Genomic DNA, 13,558 nt, shown 5'->3' on the forward strand with positions numbered 1-13,558 from the left:
TTTTTTTAAAAATTTACCCTTACGATGGTTGAAAGCCACTCACCGATCACAGTCTGCACTACTCGGCCACACAAAGTTGCACTCGGTCACCTATCACGAGATAGATCTCTATCTCTTCCAGGAGAAAACAGTTGGTGGATCTTTTCTCTCTCCTTATAAGCAGTTGCCATATACTTTGTGCTAAAAAATGTCTCTTTTATTTTACACCGTCGCAAATATTATATATAGTCTCAATTCAGTAAGTGCAACTAATAGAGGGATATTTGAATTTTCAAAATGTTATATCAAAACAAGTAAACGCACGATAATATCACTCTTCGATTAGGAATTAGGTGACGCTTCAGAACTATTGGTAATGCAAAGTCAGTAACAATATATTAACTTAACTATAGGTAATACAACTTTATTCATATTGTTAAAACAATATGCTCTTACATCTACAACAAAGTAACCAAACCCGTATTCAAACTAAAACTATTCACGTTGTTTCTAAAGGGAGGCCTGTGGTATCAGCTTCCAGGAGTCACCTTCCTTTGCGATTTTTCTTTCAGTTTGAAGTTTTCGCAAATGATGCCCAACGTTATAGGCTGCGGCCAACCACAGGTTCTCCGGTGTGTCTTTGTAGATCAGCTTCACTAGATCCATCTCATCGAACGAATCACTGGGATGCTGCACGAAAACTGCCATGATTTGTGCCTCGCGTTGATTGCGGTGGCTGATGTACTTTGCAATACGATCTATGGGGTCCTACAACATTATTGGGCAACGATTATTGCGTATCCGATTTAGACATGATATCTCTAATTTATGTAGGGTAGAGTGGGGCAAGATGAGTCACCTGAGGCGAAGTTTAAATATCTCAAAAACAAAAAACAAAAATTATGGGTCAATTACGCATTATAATCTATGAGCGAATGAAATGAGATAACGAAAATCCGGCTATGGCTTCTACAGTTATCGTGACTTTCCTTAGTACACCACGTGTACGTTCTGTACCTGGTCCATCCACCATGATTGCTGTGCTACACGCCTTCTTGATTCATCTGTGCAGGGTTGCTATCCGACTTTCTAGCAACTTGTTAAGCCTATCGTATCCTTCCAGCTTTTTCCGCCTTTTGAATACTGGGTTCGCCGTAGAGTAGGGCGAGCTCGTGGTTTATCCTTCGCCGCCATACACCGTTTTCTGGCAAACCACCATAAAAGGTCCTAAGCACGCATTTCTCGAATACCTCGAGTGCTTGCAAATCCTCCTCGAGCATGGTCCAAGTTTCTTGTCCGTGAAAGGTCTTATAAGCGTTTTGTACATGATACATCTGGCCAACTCTCCCCCCCCATGGATACGCACCTACAATGGTGCGTTGGGACCTGATGTTTACGGCATTTTAGAAGGATTTGCATTATGTAAGATTTATTCGTTTATTCCGTTGTTGACCGTTTCTTCTAAATTTCTGGTGGATTATAATGCACAGTTTTGCTGGCACTCGGACAAAGATCGGTCGCCCCTAACACGGGGAACAGACGTTGTCATAAGCCGTAGATCTCTTTAGTAAACAGGTGCTTGGTGAGGGGCCACCGGCTCAGGTCTGTTTAAAGTTCTACCCAACAGCAGAACTGGGCTAGTTGGTGGGGTCTGCTTGCGGATACATGGAGCTTTTAATAGACGTTCAGAGCCTACACGTCATAGGCGCCCACAACTCGCAGTGGCTTGCGAAGAAATTTTCAAGCCTTTGGACAGAGTTTATGCTGTACTCAAAGTATGACCACATTATCTTGAAAAGGCATGATATCTGCATTGAAGTTTTAATGATGACCAAAAACCCAGATTAATCCACCTAGCGGTGATGGTGCCTTTCTCGTTTGTTCAAAAGGTTTGGAAAAATCTAAAATAACACTAATTTGTGGATTGGTCTCATTTTTCATATTTGTTTATATGCATAAAAAAAATTCTCGCTAAACGCAATTTGTTGCAAACAAATCGGATGAGCATAAGAGCAAAAAATGGCATTTTATTTTGTAGTTTTAAAATTAGTATTTTCGCCATAACTTTTGACCCAATTGTACGATCCGGCCAAGTTTCTATAGGATACAATGGGACAAGATTCTGCGTCGAATGCAATCTGTTGCGAGCGACATGAGAAGCACACATATTGCACATCTATCACAGTAACTTATATATGACCGGATTCAATCACAATATGGTTACTGCAACCAGATTTGTTGAACTTGTGTTGCTTGGGGAATAGATGAAGTCTAAGTGCTAAAAAATTGAGCTAGACTTTTTTGAACTCTTTTTCACAATAAATAGTCATTTTACCATAACTTCTAAGCCCATAGTTCGATCTGGCCAATTTTCAATAAAAAACAACGGGACAGGATTCTACGTCGAATGCAACTTGTTGTGAGCAAATCAGTTAAGGATAAGTGCCCGAAAAATTAGTGACATTTTTACGCGATTTTTTCGTATGAATTAGTATTTTGGCCATAACTTCGATCCCATAGTCCGATGTGGCCAATTTCAAATAGGAAACAATGGAACAGGATTCTGCGGTGAATGCATTTTGTTGCGAGCAAATCGGTTGAGGATAAGTGCCCTATAAATGAGTGACATATTTTACGCGATTTTTTCGTATGAATTTGTATTTTGGCCATAACTTTCGATCCCATAGTCCGATCTGGCCAATTTGAAATAGGAAACAATGGGACAGGATTCTACGTCGAATGCAACTTGTTGCGAGCAAATCGGTTAAGGATAAGTGCCCAAAAAATGAGTGACATTTTTGAGTAGTTTCTTTTACACACACATACACACACACACACACACACACACACACACAGACATCACCTCAATTCGTCGAACTGAGTCGATTGGTATATAACACTATGGGTCTCCGGGCCTTCTATAAAAAGTTTGTTTTTGGAGCGATCATATAGCCTTCACCGTATACTTAGTATACGAGAAAGGCAAAAAAGGTATAATTTTCGATCCCATAGTCCGACCTGGCCAATTTTCAATAGGAAACAATGGAACAGGATTTTGCAGCGAATGCAACTTGTTGCGAGCAAATCGGTTAAGGATAAGTGCCCGGAAAATGAGTGACATTTTTTACGCGATTTTTACGTATAAATTTGTATTTTGGCCATAACTTCCGATCCCATAGTCCGACCTGGCCAATTTCAAATAGGAAACAATGGGACAGGATTCTGCGTCGAATGCAACTTGTTGCGAGCAAATCGGTTGAGGATAAGTGCCCGAAAAATTAGTGACATATTTTACTCGATTTTTTTGTATGAATTTGTATTTTGACCATAACTTCCGATCCCATAGTCCGATCTGGCCAATTTCAAATAGGAAATAATGGGACAAGATTCTGCGTCGAATGCAATTTGTTGCGAGCAAATCAGTTGATGATAAGTGCCCGAAAAATGAGTGACATTTTTTACGCGATTTTTTTGTATGAATTTGTATTTTGGCCATAACTTTCGATCCCATAGTCCGATCTGGCCAATTTCAAATAGGAAACAATGGGACAGGATTCTGCGTCGAATGCAACTTGTTACGAGCAAATCGGTTGAAGATAAGTGCCCGAAAAATGAGTGACATATTTTACTCGATTTTTTTGTATGAATTTGTATTTTGGCCATAACTTCCGATCCCATAGTCCGATCTGGCCAATTTCAAATAGGAAATAATGGAACAAGATTCTGCGTCGAATGCAATTTGTTGCGAGCAAATCAGTTGATGATAAGTGCCCGAAAAATGAGTGACATTTTTTACGCGATTTTTTCGTATGAATTTGTATTTTGGCCATAACTTTCGATCCCATAGTCCGATCTGGCCAATTCCAAATAGGAAACAATGGGACAAGATTCTGCGTCGAATGCAACTTGTTGCGCGCAAATCGGTTGAAGATAAGTGCCCGAAAAATGAGTGACTTTTTTTACGCGATTTTTTCGTATGAATTTGTATTTTGGCCATAACTTTCGATCCCATAGTCCGATCTGGCCAATTCCAAATAGGAAACAATGGGACAGGATTCTGCGTCGAATGCAACTTGTTGCGAGCAAATCGGTTAAGGATAAGTGCCCGAAAAATGAGTGACATTTTAATGAGTAGTTTTGCGCACACACACACACACACACACGCAGACATCACCTCAATTCGTCGAACTGAGTCGATTGGTATATAACACTATGGGTCTCCGGGCCTTCTATAAAAAGTTTGTTTTTGGAGCGATCATATAGCCTTTACCGTATACTCAGTATACGAGAAAGGCAAAACGCCATTGATCCATTTCACCCCGTCATTCGTCTTGCCCACCGTACCCTTTTGTATTATCTATCCTATATTTATTTGTACATGTGTATAGAATGCATATACTGCATGTAATCGCATAATTGTTCCATTTATGCAGAGGTTTTGGGACAGACATGCGATTACAGGCAGTATAGTTTACATGAAAATATGGAACAGGAAAGGAATAAATACTCACTAAAATAATGTTTCCGTGACCAGGGTAGATTACCGATGGTTTCGCATCCTGAATAATCTGCAAACTCTTCATGTACTCGTACAGATCTTCGAACACAGCCGTTCCTTCACCCAGAATACAATCGGCACTGAACAGTGAGTTGTCTTCATGCAGCACCAAAACGATATGATCAGTGGTGTGGCCCGGGGTGTACAGCACTTCCAGTGTTGCTCCGTCTATTGTGAACTTCTGTCCATGCTGCAACTCGTTAATGTTGGCATTCCGCAGAGTGGCATCTGGGGCATCACTCCTGGGGTACTTCCAAACTTTGCAAGACTCTGATACGAACGAGAACTCAAATTGTAGGATGATTACCACTAGAAGATGTAAGGCAAACTGATGAGTAACCTTTATTTTCGATAGCATCCAGGATATCATCTACGCCTCCGATATGATCATGGTGCCAGTGGGAAACGATGATATCGTTGATTAGAATTCGCTCATCCGATATAACCTGCTTCAAGTTTGCGATATACTCGGGAACGTTCTCATCGCCTGTGTCCAGTAAAATGCGCCTACAGTGACAAAAAATTTAGCAATAAAACTTCTTCACTTGGATTATTTCTCTATATTATACGAGATCTTATACCCATTTAATGTTAATTATAATATAAGCTCAACTATACTGCCGTGAATCGCATATTTGACCCATATGAATAGGAAACCCAGCAAAAATGGGACAGATATGCGATTCACGGCAGTATAGTTGAGCCGAGTCGTTTGATGGACATGTATGATCTATATGACCCGTCTTCAAATTGACCAATTCTATCCAATATTATCCGGTGCATTAAATGCACTTATCAGACGTAGTTAATGTGAATAGGTTCTAACGGCATGATGAGAGTTCCCATTAAGTGACTTATTTAGCCCTACAGATAAAATCTGTAAACCTTACCGTACAGATAAAATCTGTATATGTACTTATTGTATACATTATAATATGGTAAGGATAAATATACCTATATTTATTGTTAACTAAATAAATCGAATGAATTCACTGATTAGACTCACTCTTTTCCGGTGCCGATGATATAGGTGTTAGTACCCTGAAGGGTCATAGGTCCTGGATTGCAGCCTAGCACTCTAATCAACCTGGGCGATATTTTCGTGACGGGAGCAATCAATGCCATTTTGTAGTTAACAGGCTGAAACAATAATTAGGCAATTAAATGACTACTTATTATACATGAACTTTGTACGCTGTATAGTTACCTGTAATTTACTAAGTCCTATTACTGTGAAATAAATAAGGCTGTTACGAAAGATTTGCAAGGAGCACTGATAAGATAATAAATTCCAATAAGAAATTTGGGCGTGTTTCACTTCTTTGTTTTGGCCGCGCGCCGCATCGTAACACTTTTCTAAAAAGATAGCCAAATTCATGGCGAATATTTTACAAAAATATGACATAAAAGTTCAATAATTTTGGTATTTGTTGAACCGCACAACTTTTTTTTCCAAAAACATATTTTAGATACATTTATTAATAATGATTTAAATTACCATAACTTGAATACATATAATATAATATGTTATTTACATATTAAAGTAAATTTTACTTGATATCCTTTTACTTTTATTAGTGTAAATAATTACTCACATCGATCCAATCCATGATTATTGTGTTTCCGTCTGATTTTCTTAATTCAGGCCATTCACAAATTACGTGACGCTGTGAGAGGTGGGAGGAAGTCAGTTCATTGTTCATACGGTTCATACAAATAAATTTAATCTTTCTTACAAAATGTGTCCAAGGGATAGGGGTGTTAATTTTTTTCCCAATTTTGCGTTACGTAATTTGTGAACAGCTTCCATTCTGTGATTTTCTTTCTGTCACTTGCGAGACAGCAGTTTCTACGGCCGCATGTTTGTTTGTTACAAAATTTAGTTAGGAAGATCAAGTAAAAATGTTAAGCAGCAGTCTTTTAACTTCTCGCTTTTTGCGACAAACTCCCTTTCTGAGCAGGTAAGCTAACCACATGAAATATATTAGTTCTGAAATTGTTCAATCTAAATAATTTTACTTTCCAGTCTAAACCAAACGCGCAACAAAAACTATCTCAATCGACCCCGGTTACGAAACCCGATTTGGTTTGTCAGGAAGGAAAGAACGGTGAGTAATATCCATTTATGTAGGTATGAACCGGCAAGGTTCAAACTAATCCCGCTCCTTCCTGCAGGTTCACGATGAAATGATAACTCCGGAAAATACGGCCTTCGTGAAGGAGGTGCTCCATCACAAATATGGCCCTCCTGCACTGATAAAGGGTGTGCAAACGTTCGATCAGTCCCAACAGTCGTTGATCCGCACGGAGGAACTGCCCGCCGTACAGTGGCGACCGGGTTTGAAAAGGACCGGCTTGATTGCCCGCAAAATAGGACAATATCCGTTGTGGAAAAAAGATGGCACGAAGATCCGGACCACTTTGCTGCAGGTAAGTTTTTTTTTGGGTTTTATTTTTCAGTTCATACCAGAGTAGTAGAGTACGAGTCAGTCATCATTCCACCACAGAATAAAACAGTTTATAGTTAGAGAATAAGGAAGTATATAGCTTCTTCTTCTTCTTCTCCAGTGGCCCTACATTCCAACTGGAACTTGGCCTGCTTTTCTGCCTACAATTCTATTAGCAATTCCTCAGTTATTATTCAATTGAAAACTATTGTTTGCCCGCATTTGCTTGAGTATGTTTATGTTTATTGTATAGATTCATCTGACATTTAGTGGTCTTAATGAATATAGTAAATTGAAACGAGTATACATTAAACGATTACAATCTTCTTAAAAAGATAGTCAATGATGAGTTAAAATCAAATAGCCTATAAATGCTGTTAAAAGCAGCAGCAGCAGCAGCACGGAAAGGTTCATTCCATTCATGCCATACATTCGATTACGCGGAGGAAGGTGTAGGAAATCTCGTTGACGTATTGTTCGTTCCGGAGCATAAAGATTTAACCTCATGAGAAGTTCCGGAGAGTCAGTTTCACCAGTCACGATTTTGGCCACGAAGGCAACCTGCGATCTATTCCTTCTCATTTGAAGAGTGTCAATACCAAGTAGTCTACATCGATCCTCATATGTGGGAAGATGAGCGGGATCCCTCCATGGAAGGTGCCGAAGAGCATGACGCACGATTCTACGTTGCACGGTTTCTAGCCTTGAGATCCAGACGCTATGATAAGGGCTCCAAACTACAGCACAAAATTCAAAGATAGAACGAACTAAAGAGCAGTACAGAGATTTTAGGCAAGGATGTTAACGATCATTCAGTAATTTGCGTTCGATCATATAGTAGTTTGTCAATAACACATTCCAGAAGCTGAATTTCAAAATATGTTGTATGGTGGACTTCTAGTGCGAAGGTTTTTCTACAACTTTGCCTAATGGGTCGTTATTAGAATTCAACTAATAACGGAGTTAGAGCGCTAGTTGCAGTTACTTAGACTAAATGATTGGAATTTAGTAGATTCCGTAATAAGCTTTTGCTTTTCACTGTAAAGTGGAATTCGTAATAAGGCCCGTTGACAGCGCTATAATCCGCCACAGTGAAACAAACTGTCTTCGTGTATATGCTGGAAAGGAATCGGATAATGCTAAGTACCAAAAAAAATCAGAAGGGTTATATACAAGATATGACCGCCTGACGTAAACTACGTAAAGCAGATCATAAGATAATAATTAATTTGCTTAGAGCTTAGAGTGATTGAAATTTTGACTTTTTCGCTCCCCTATGCTTGAACGATAACATTTGCTGTTTTGATGAACCTCCTAAATTTTCAACTGAATTGGTTGTAATTTAACTGAGTACGAACAGTTTGAAGTTTGTATGGAAATCGACCCGTATGTGAAAGATCGTTTCGTGCGGCGGCTTGGGGGAGATCCCCCAGCGCAGGACACCTCCCAATACCGGACACTTCTTAAAACGGTACTTACAGAGCTCCCTCCTTCAACTTATTAAGTACAAAAGGAAGCTATTGAAAAGGCTTTTAACGGCTTGGGATATCAGATCTTCATGTGGTAAGCTTTGTACAAAATTTGAAATTTAATAAAAATGCTTAAAATTTTGATGTTTCGCGTTATTTTAGAAGGTTTGAACCAACAATATTAAAATGAATCAAATGCATTCTGATTATGTGAAGATGGTCAATATTAGCCATATTTTAAATAATGATGAAGATTTGTTAGATGTTCTATGTAATTGTGGTGTTCGAACCTTAAAATTTTTCAAATTTAATTACAATTACAAAGAGAACCAACAGATGATATTTGAGAATAATATAACCTTTCATGTGTACAAACGGGTGACCCAAATTTAAGTAATACCGGCGCCGGCCGTGTCCGAATGCGGGCCCAATTAATGAATGGTTAAGAATATGTTGACGTGATACTCTTATTAATAGAGGCCGACGAGTCATCTGCACTTCCACGAGTAACCATTGGGATGTTGGATATATGGGGTCGGGAGGTAGCAAGTTCGTTTTGGTAAACGTTTTGCCGCGTGTAATGTGTAGTTTTTCCGCAAATCATGTTCGATCTCACACCAATTCATTTGTGTAACTCAATATATGAAAATGGTTGGATATGACAATTTAAAATTTTCATTTAAAACCTCCAAATTTATTATTCCGCAGTGGAACCTTTACTTTCTCCGACTGTTGTGTGACTTTTGAAGTGTTATTTTAAAGGGGTGCTGCCTTAGTAAGATAATATTGTTTATAGTTGATAATCAATTTGAATGATCACCTCTTGCTTACATCAACATGTCCAGCATCTGTAGCACTTTTTCATAAACACTACTTTTTTGCTCCGACCGCGGACATTGCTGATTTTTTGGTTGTACTTTTTGTGCGAATCACCGCACAAAAGTAGAGCGCAAGAACCAACGGCACCAGACGGCGGTCGTAACAAAATTTTACTGGGTTGGTAAAGAATAGGAATTTTCAATGTTTTTACATTGATAATCAATAGCTCCAATTAGCTTGAAAAATTTCTGGAGAGTTTACGATTCCATTGATAATAAAATCTCGAAAATCCATTGAAAAATAAACGAGCTATTAACGTTTGAAATCTTACATGATTTCGTGACGGTCTCGAATTTGGAAATTTTCATTTGTCACCCTGTATCCGAGTCTTCCCCTTAGACGTAGTTTACGTCAAAATGTTTCACATTGTTGTACACATAAAAATACAGGTAGCACGTCGAACTGAGTCAATTGGTTTATAAACCATTTATAAAAATATGTGTAGATTTTATGATTAGTTTCTAAATAATACATGGCCTTTTATCGCCAGTTCCTAACGCCAGTTGACTTCCAATTCTAGGTGATCGACAACCACGTGGTGAAGTACATTCCGCCGGAAGAGTTTAGTCCTCCCCATGAGCCAAGGCAAAAGAAAAACTGGAAGAACCCTTACGGCTGCCTGCTTGTAGGCGCTCATAGCAAAGATCCCGCTACATTTACCAAAGCCTACTGTGGCCTGTTCAAGGATTCAGGAGTTTTACCAAAGCAGCATCTTTGCCGATTCATCGTATCGCCGGAAGCACAACTGTTGCCAGGAACACCGTTAAACGTTACTCATTTCAAAGTCGGTGACATTGTTGATGTTCGTGGAAAAACGTAAGTGCTCACAACATAACTGAGTGCAATACAAGAAAATTGGCTCGATTCATCGTTTTATTTATTTTTAGTGTTGATCATGGTTTCCAAGGCGTCATTAAACGGCACGGCTTCAAGGGTATGCCTGCATCGCATGGTGTGACGAAAACCCATCGCCGACCCGGTAACATTGGTGGCGGTGGAGAGAAAGGCCGCGTTTGGCCAGGAACCAGACTGCCCGGTCACATGGGCAACCGATGGCGCAATTTAAGGGGATTGAAAATTTGGCGGATCAACACAAAGTACAACGTAATGTGGGTGCAGAGTAGCAACATTGCTGGTGAAACGAACGGATTGGTCTATATTTATGATACGATTCTGCCACTCCGAAAGTATAAAGAGGCACCGGCCTTCCCAACGCATTTCGGGTCCGAGAATGATCTGTATGCGGATGAAGATATTTGGCATGAAGACATTCATAACTTCAAGGATGGTTCTATAACTTTTAAAGAGGAATAGTTGAAAGATAGTAAAAAGTAAGTATTAGAAGATGCGCATTAATTAATGAGTAGAGAAATCCTTTGAAGATTACTTGGAGAATGTGTAAAGGTATTTAACATTAGGGGCCGTACATTAATTACGTAAGCATTATTTCTGGGTTTTTCAACACCCCTCTCATTTAAGATTTTTCCCATACAAATCATTTTTTATTTATAAGGAACGTAAGAAAATGGCAGAAGCCACGCCACTGATCTAGGGGCTTCCGAACCGAACTTTCTTCCGAAGTTGTAGGTATCAGTCAAACTAAATCATGTGTTATAATATACCGTAAACATACCGTACCGTACCTTTTGACGATTCCAACGCACTACTTCCGAAGTTGGGCAATTCATCTCCGATAAAATAGGTCTAAGAACTTTGTATCGGATCTTCTTCTTCTTATTCGCATTACATCCCCCACTGGGACATTGCCGCCTCGCAGCTTAGTGTTCATTATCCACTACCACAGTTATTAAGTGACCTATCGCTGAAGAAAAATAAAGTGCTCAGGTGCTAGAATTGTATAAATCTTATGAGGCAACTTTGTTAGCACATGGTAGCAGCATCCGCCATTTGCGCTGTGGGGCGAATACGTGAATAAGACTTTCACTAAGTTCTTTGCTGTAAAAGAAAATCGGATTAAGTACGCTATACTGCCGCGATTCGCATAAGAGTCCCATGTAGATTTTTGACGATTTTGATTTTCATCCAGAAATAAACCTCAAATGACCTTATCTGCAAGAAAAACTAATAAAATAATAGACTTTGTTCTAGAAATTCAAAAATCAAAATTCACTTGTGTTGTCTCATCTTGCTATTTATTCGCATAACAGTCACATTCCAGATTTTGATTCACTTTTGCACAAATAATAAATATTATTATAACCCATTTAATAGTTCCATACCAAAGTATACTTCTAAATATATATTAAAATAATATATATTATGAAATAAATCGAATTGCAGTCGTTGGCTGACAACGGCACATAGCAACTGGTTGACATGCCTGCTGGGCGTTAGCTTACTTACTTACTTATGGATCCTGTACACCTCCGGTGGTGCAAATGGCCGACTTGAAAGATCTCCATCCTGAGCGTTGCCCGGCTATCGCTTTAACCTGTTGCCAGGTTAGATTTCGGTCGACTTCTTTTATTTCTTTATTGAGGCTTCGCCGCCATGAGCCTCTGGGTCTGCCTCTGCTGCGATGTCCCGCTGGGTTCCAGTCTAATGCTTGCTAACAGATTTCGTTTCCGGTTCCTACGTAGAGTGTGGCCGACCCAGCCCCACTTCCAATCCCGAATTTATGTTGCTATCGGCCTCTGGTGACAACGCCGATGAAGCTCGTTGTTTGAAATCCAGTTGTGAGGCCACCAGGCCCGAATTATATACCGCAGGCATCTGTTAATAAACACCTGCAGCCGTTGAGTGTTCTCAACTGATGCACACCATGTTTCGCTAGCGTATAACAGCACAGATTTCACGTTAGAGTTGAAAATTCGTATTTTAGTGCGTTCACTTATCTGCCTGTTTTTCCAGATATTTCTTAAACTCGCAAAGGCAGCCCTTGCTTTCTTGATCCGTGCGCCTATGTCGATCTTGGTACCGCCGTCTGACGCCATTTGGCTACCAAGATATTGGAAGCTTTCAACATTCTCCACTGGTTGCCCGGCTATTGTGCGATTTGGTTTTGTTGACGTTGATGACTAAACCTGCCGAGGAGGAGCGCTCGGCAAGGTCGTTGAGCTTACTCTCCATATCAGAGCGCCGTTGCGCGAGGAGTGCAACGTCATCCGCCAATTCGAAGTCGTTTAGGTGCTCCATGGTTATAGGCTGCCATAACAGCCCTCGGTTTGGTTCACGGTCAATCGCATCTACCAGAATCTCATCGATTACGATGAGAAACAGTAACGGTGATAGAATACATCCTTGCCTCACACAAGCTACGACCCGGATAGGGTCGGACAGGACCCCATTGTGCAGCACTCTACACGAAAAGGCCTCGTACTGTGCTTCGATGAGGCGGATGATTTTCTCAGGAACCCCCTTGCGTCTCAGGGCGCCTCACATATTCTCGTGATTGAGACGGTCGAAAGCTTTTTCGTAGTCAATGAATACCAAGTAAAGGGACTCTTGGAATTCGTTGACCTGCTCCAGAATGATGCGGAGCATGACAATATGGTCCACACAGGATCTTCCATCACGGAATCCGGCTTGCTGCCGCCGAGCAGCCGCATCGATCTTCTCCCTCTTCTCCTGAATCCGGGCTAGGATAATTTTGCACAGAACTTTGAGAACGGTACACAGCAACATAATGCCTCGCCAGTTATCGCATACAGTCAGGTCACTCTTTTTGGGTACCTTCACTAAGATACTTTGCATCCAGTCGACCGGGAAAGTTGCGGTGTCCCAGATATTACGAAATAAACAATGCAGTAGTTGAGCGGATGACATGGGGTCAGCTTTGAGCATCTCGGCTGATATGCGGTCGACCCCTGGGGCTTTATTCGATTTCATGCTTTGGATGGCTGTTTGAATCTCTAGCAGTAATGGAGCTTCGGTATTGACGCGTGTTATACGACGGATTCTAGGCAGATCATGCCGAGGTGGTGATGGCATGGAAGGCACTTGAAAAAGTTGTTCGAAGTGCTCGAACCAGAGTATAGCAGAACTTGTCCCGACGGCGTTTTGTGTTCTCCAAAGTTTGGCCAACGGACTTCACTCAGTCCCAGGATCTCAAGCTTCATGCGGCGTGCCTCATTGGTAAGTTGTGCCAATTTACCCTGCTGGGCTAGGGTTAAAACGTTCCATGTTCCTATTCGTGTCCGTTTTTTCGCGCTAAAAGTCGTCGCCGTAAAATCAGTCCGTTTTCTTTCATTATGCCGCTGGATGCC

General features: G+C 40.5%; 2 protein-coding genes across 2 annotated transcripts; one reads left to right on the forward strand and one right to left on the reverse strand.

Annotated features, from left to right (window-relative positions):
* Window positions 1-373: 373 nt before the first annotated feature.
* On the reverse strand, window positions 374-5,902 carry LOC134205396 (beta-lactamase-like protein 2 homolog). Its single transcript, XM_062680628.1, has 5 exons — window positions 5,745-5,902; window positions 5,544-5,677; window positions 4,878-5,044; window positions 4,491-4,807; window positions 374-747 (listed from the first exon to the last, which is right to left on the reverse strand). The coding sequence occupies exons 2-5, from the start codon at window positions 5,660-5,662 to the stop codon at window positions 490-492; spliced, it is 861 nt and encodes a 286-aa protein (XP_062536612.1). The 5' UTR covers window positions 5,663-5,677; window positions 5,745-5,902; the 3' UTR covers window positions 374-489.
* Window positions 5,903-6,236: 334 nt separating this feature from the next.
* On the forward strand, window positions 6,237-10,676 carry LOC134205395 (large ribosomal subunit protein uL3m). The gene is made up of 5 exons (XM_062680627.1): window positions 6,237-6,498; window positions 6,564-6,645; window positions 6,713-6,967; window positions 9,853-10,148; window positions 10,220-10,676. Exons 1-5 carry the CDS (start codon window positions 6,440-6,442, stop codon window positions 10,644-10,646), a joined length of 1,119 nt encoding a protein of 372 aa, XP_062536611.1. The 5' UTR covers window positions 6,237-6,439; the 3' UTR covers window positions 10,647-10,676.
* The last annotated feature ends 2,882 nt before the right edge of the window (window positions 10,677-13,558 follow it).

The sequence above is a fragment of the Armigeres subalbatus genome, chromosome 1 (assembly GCF_024139115.2).
Source record: "Armigeres subalbatus isolate Guangzhou_Male chromosome 1, GZ_Asu_2, whole genome shotgun sequence".
NCBI classification, from domain to species: Eukaryota; Metazoa; Arthropoda; class Insecta; order Diptera; family Culicidae; genus Armigeres; species Armigeres subalbatus.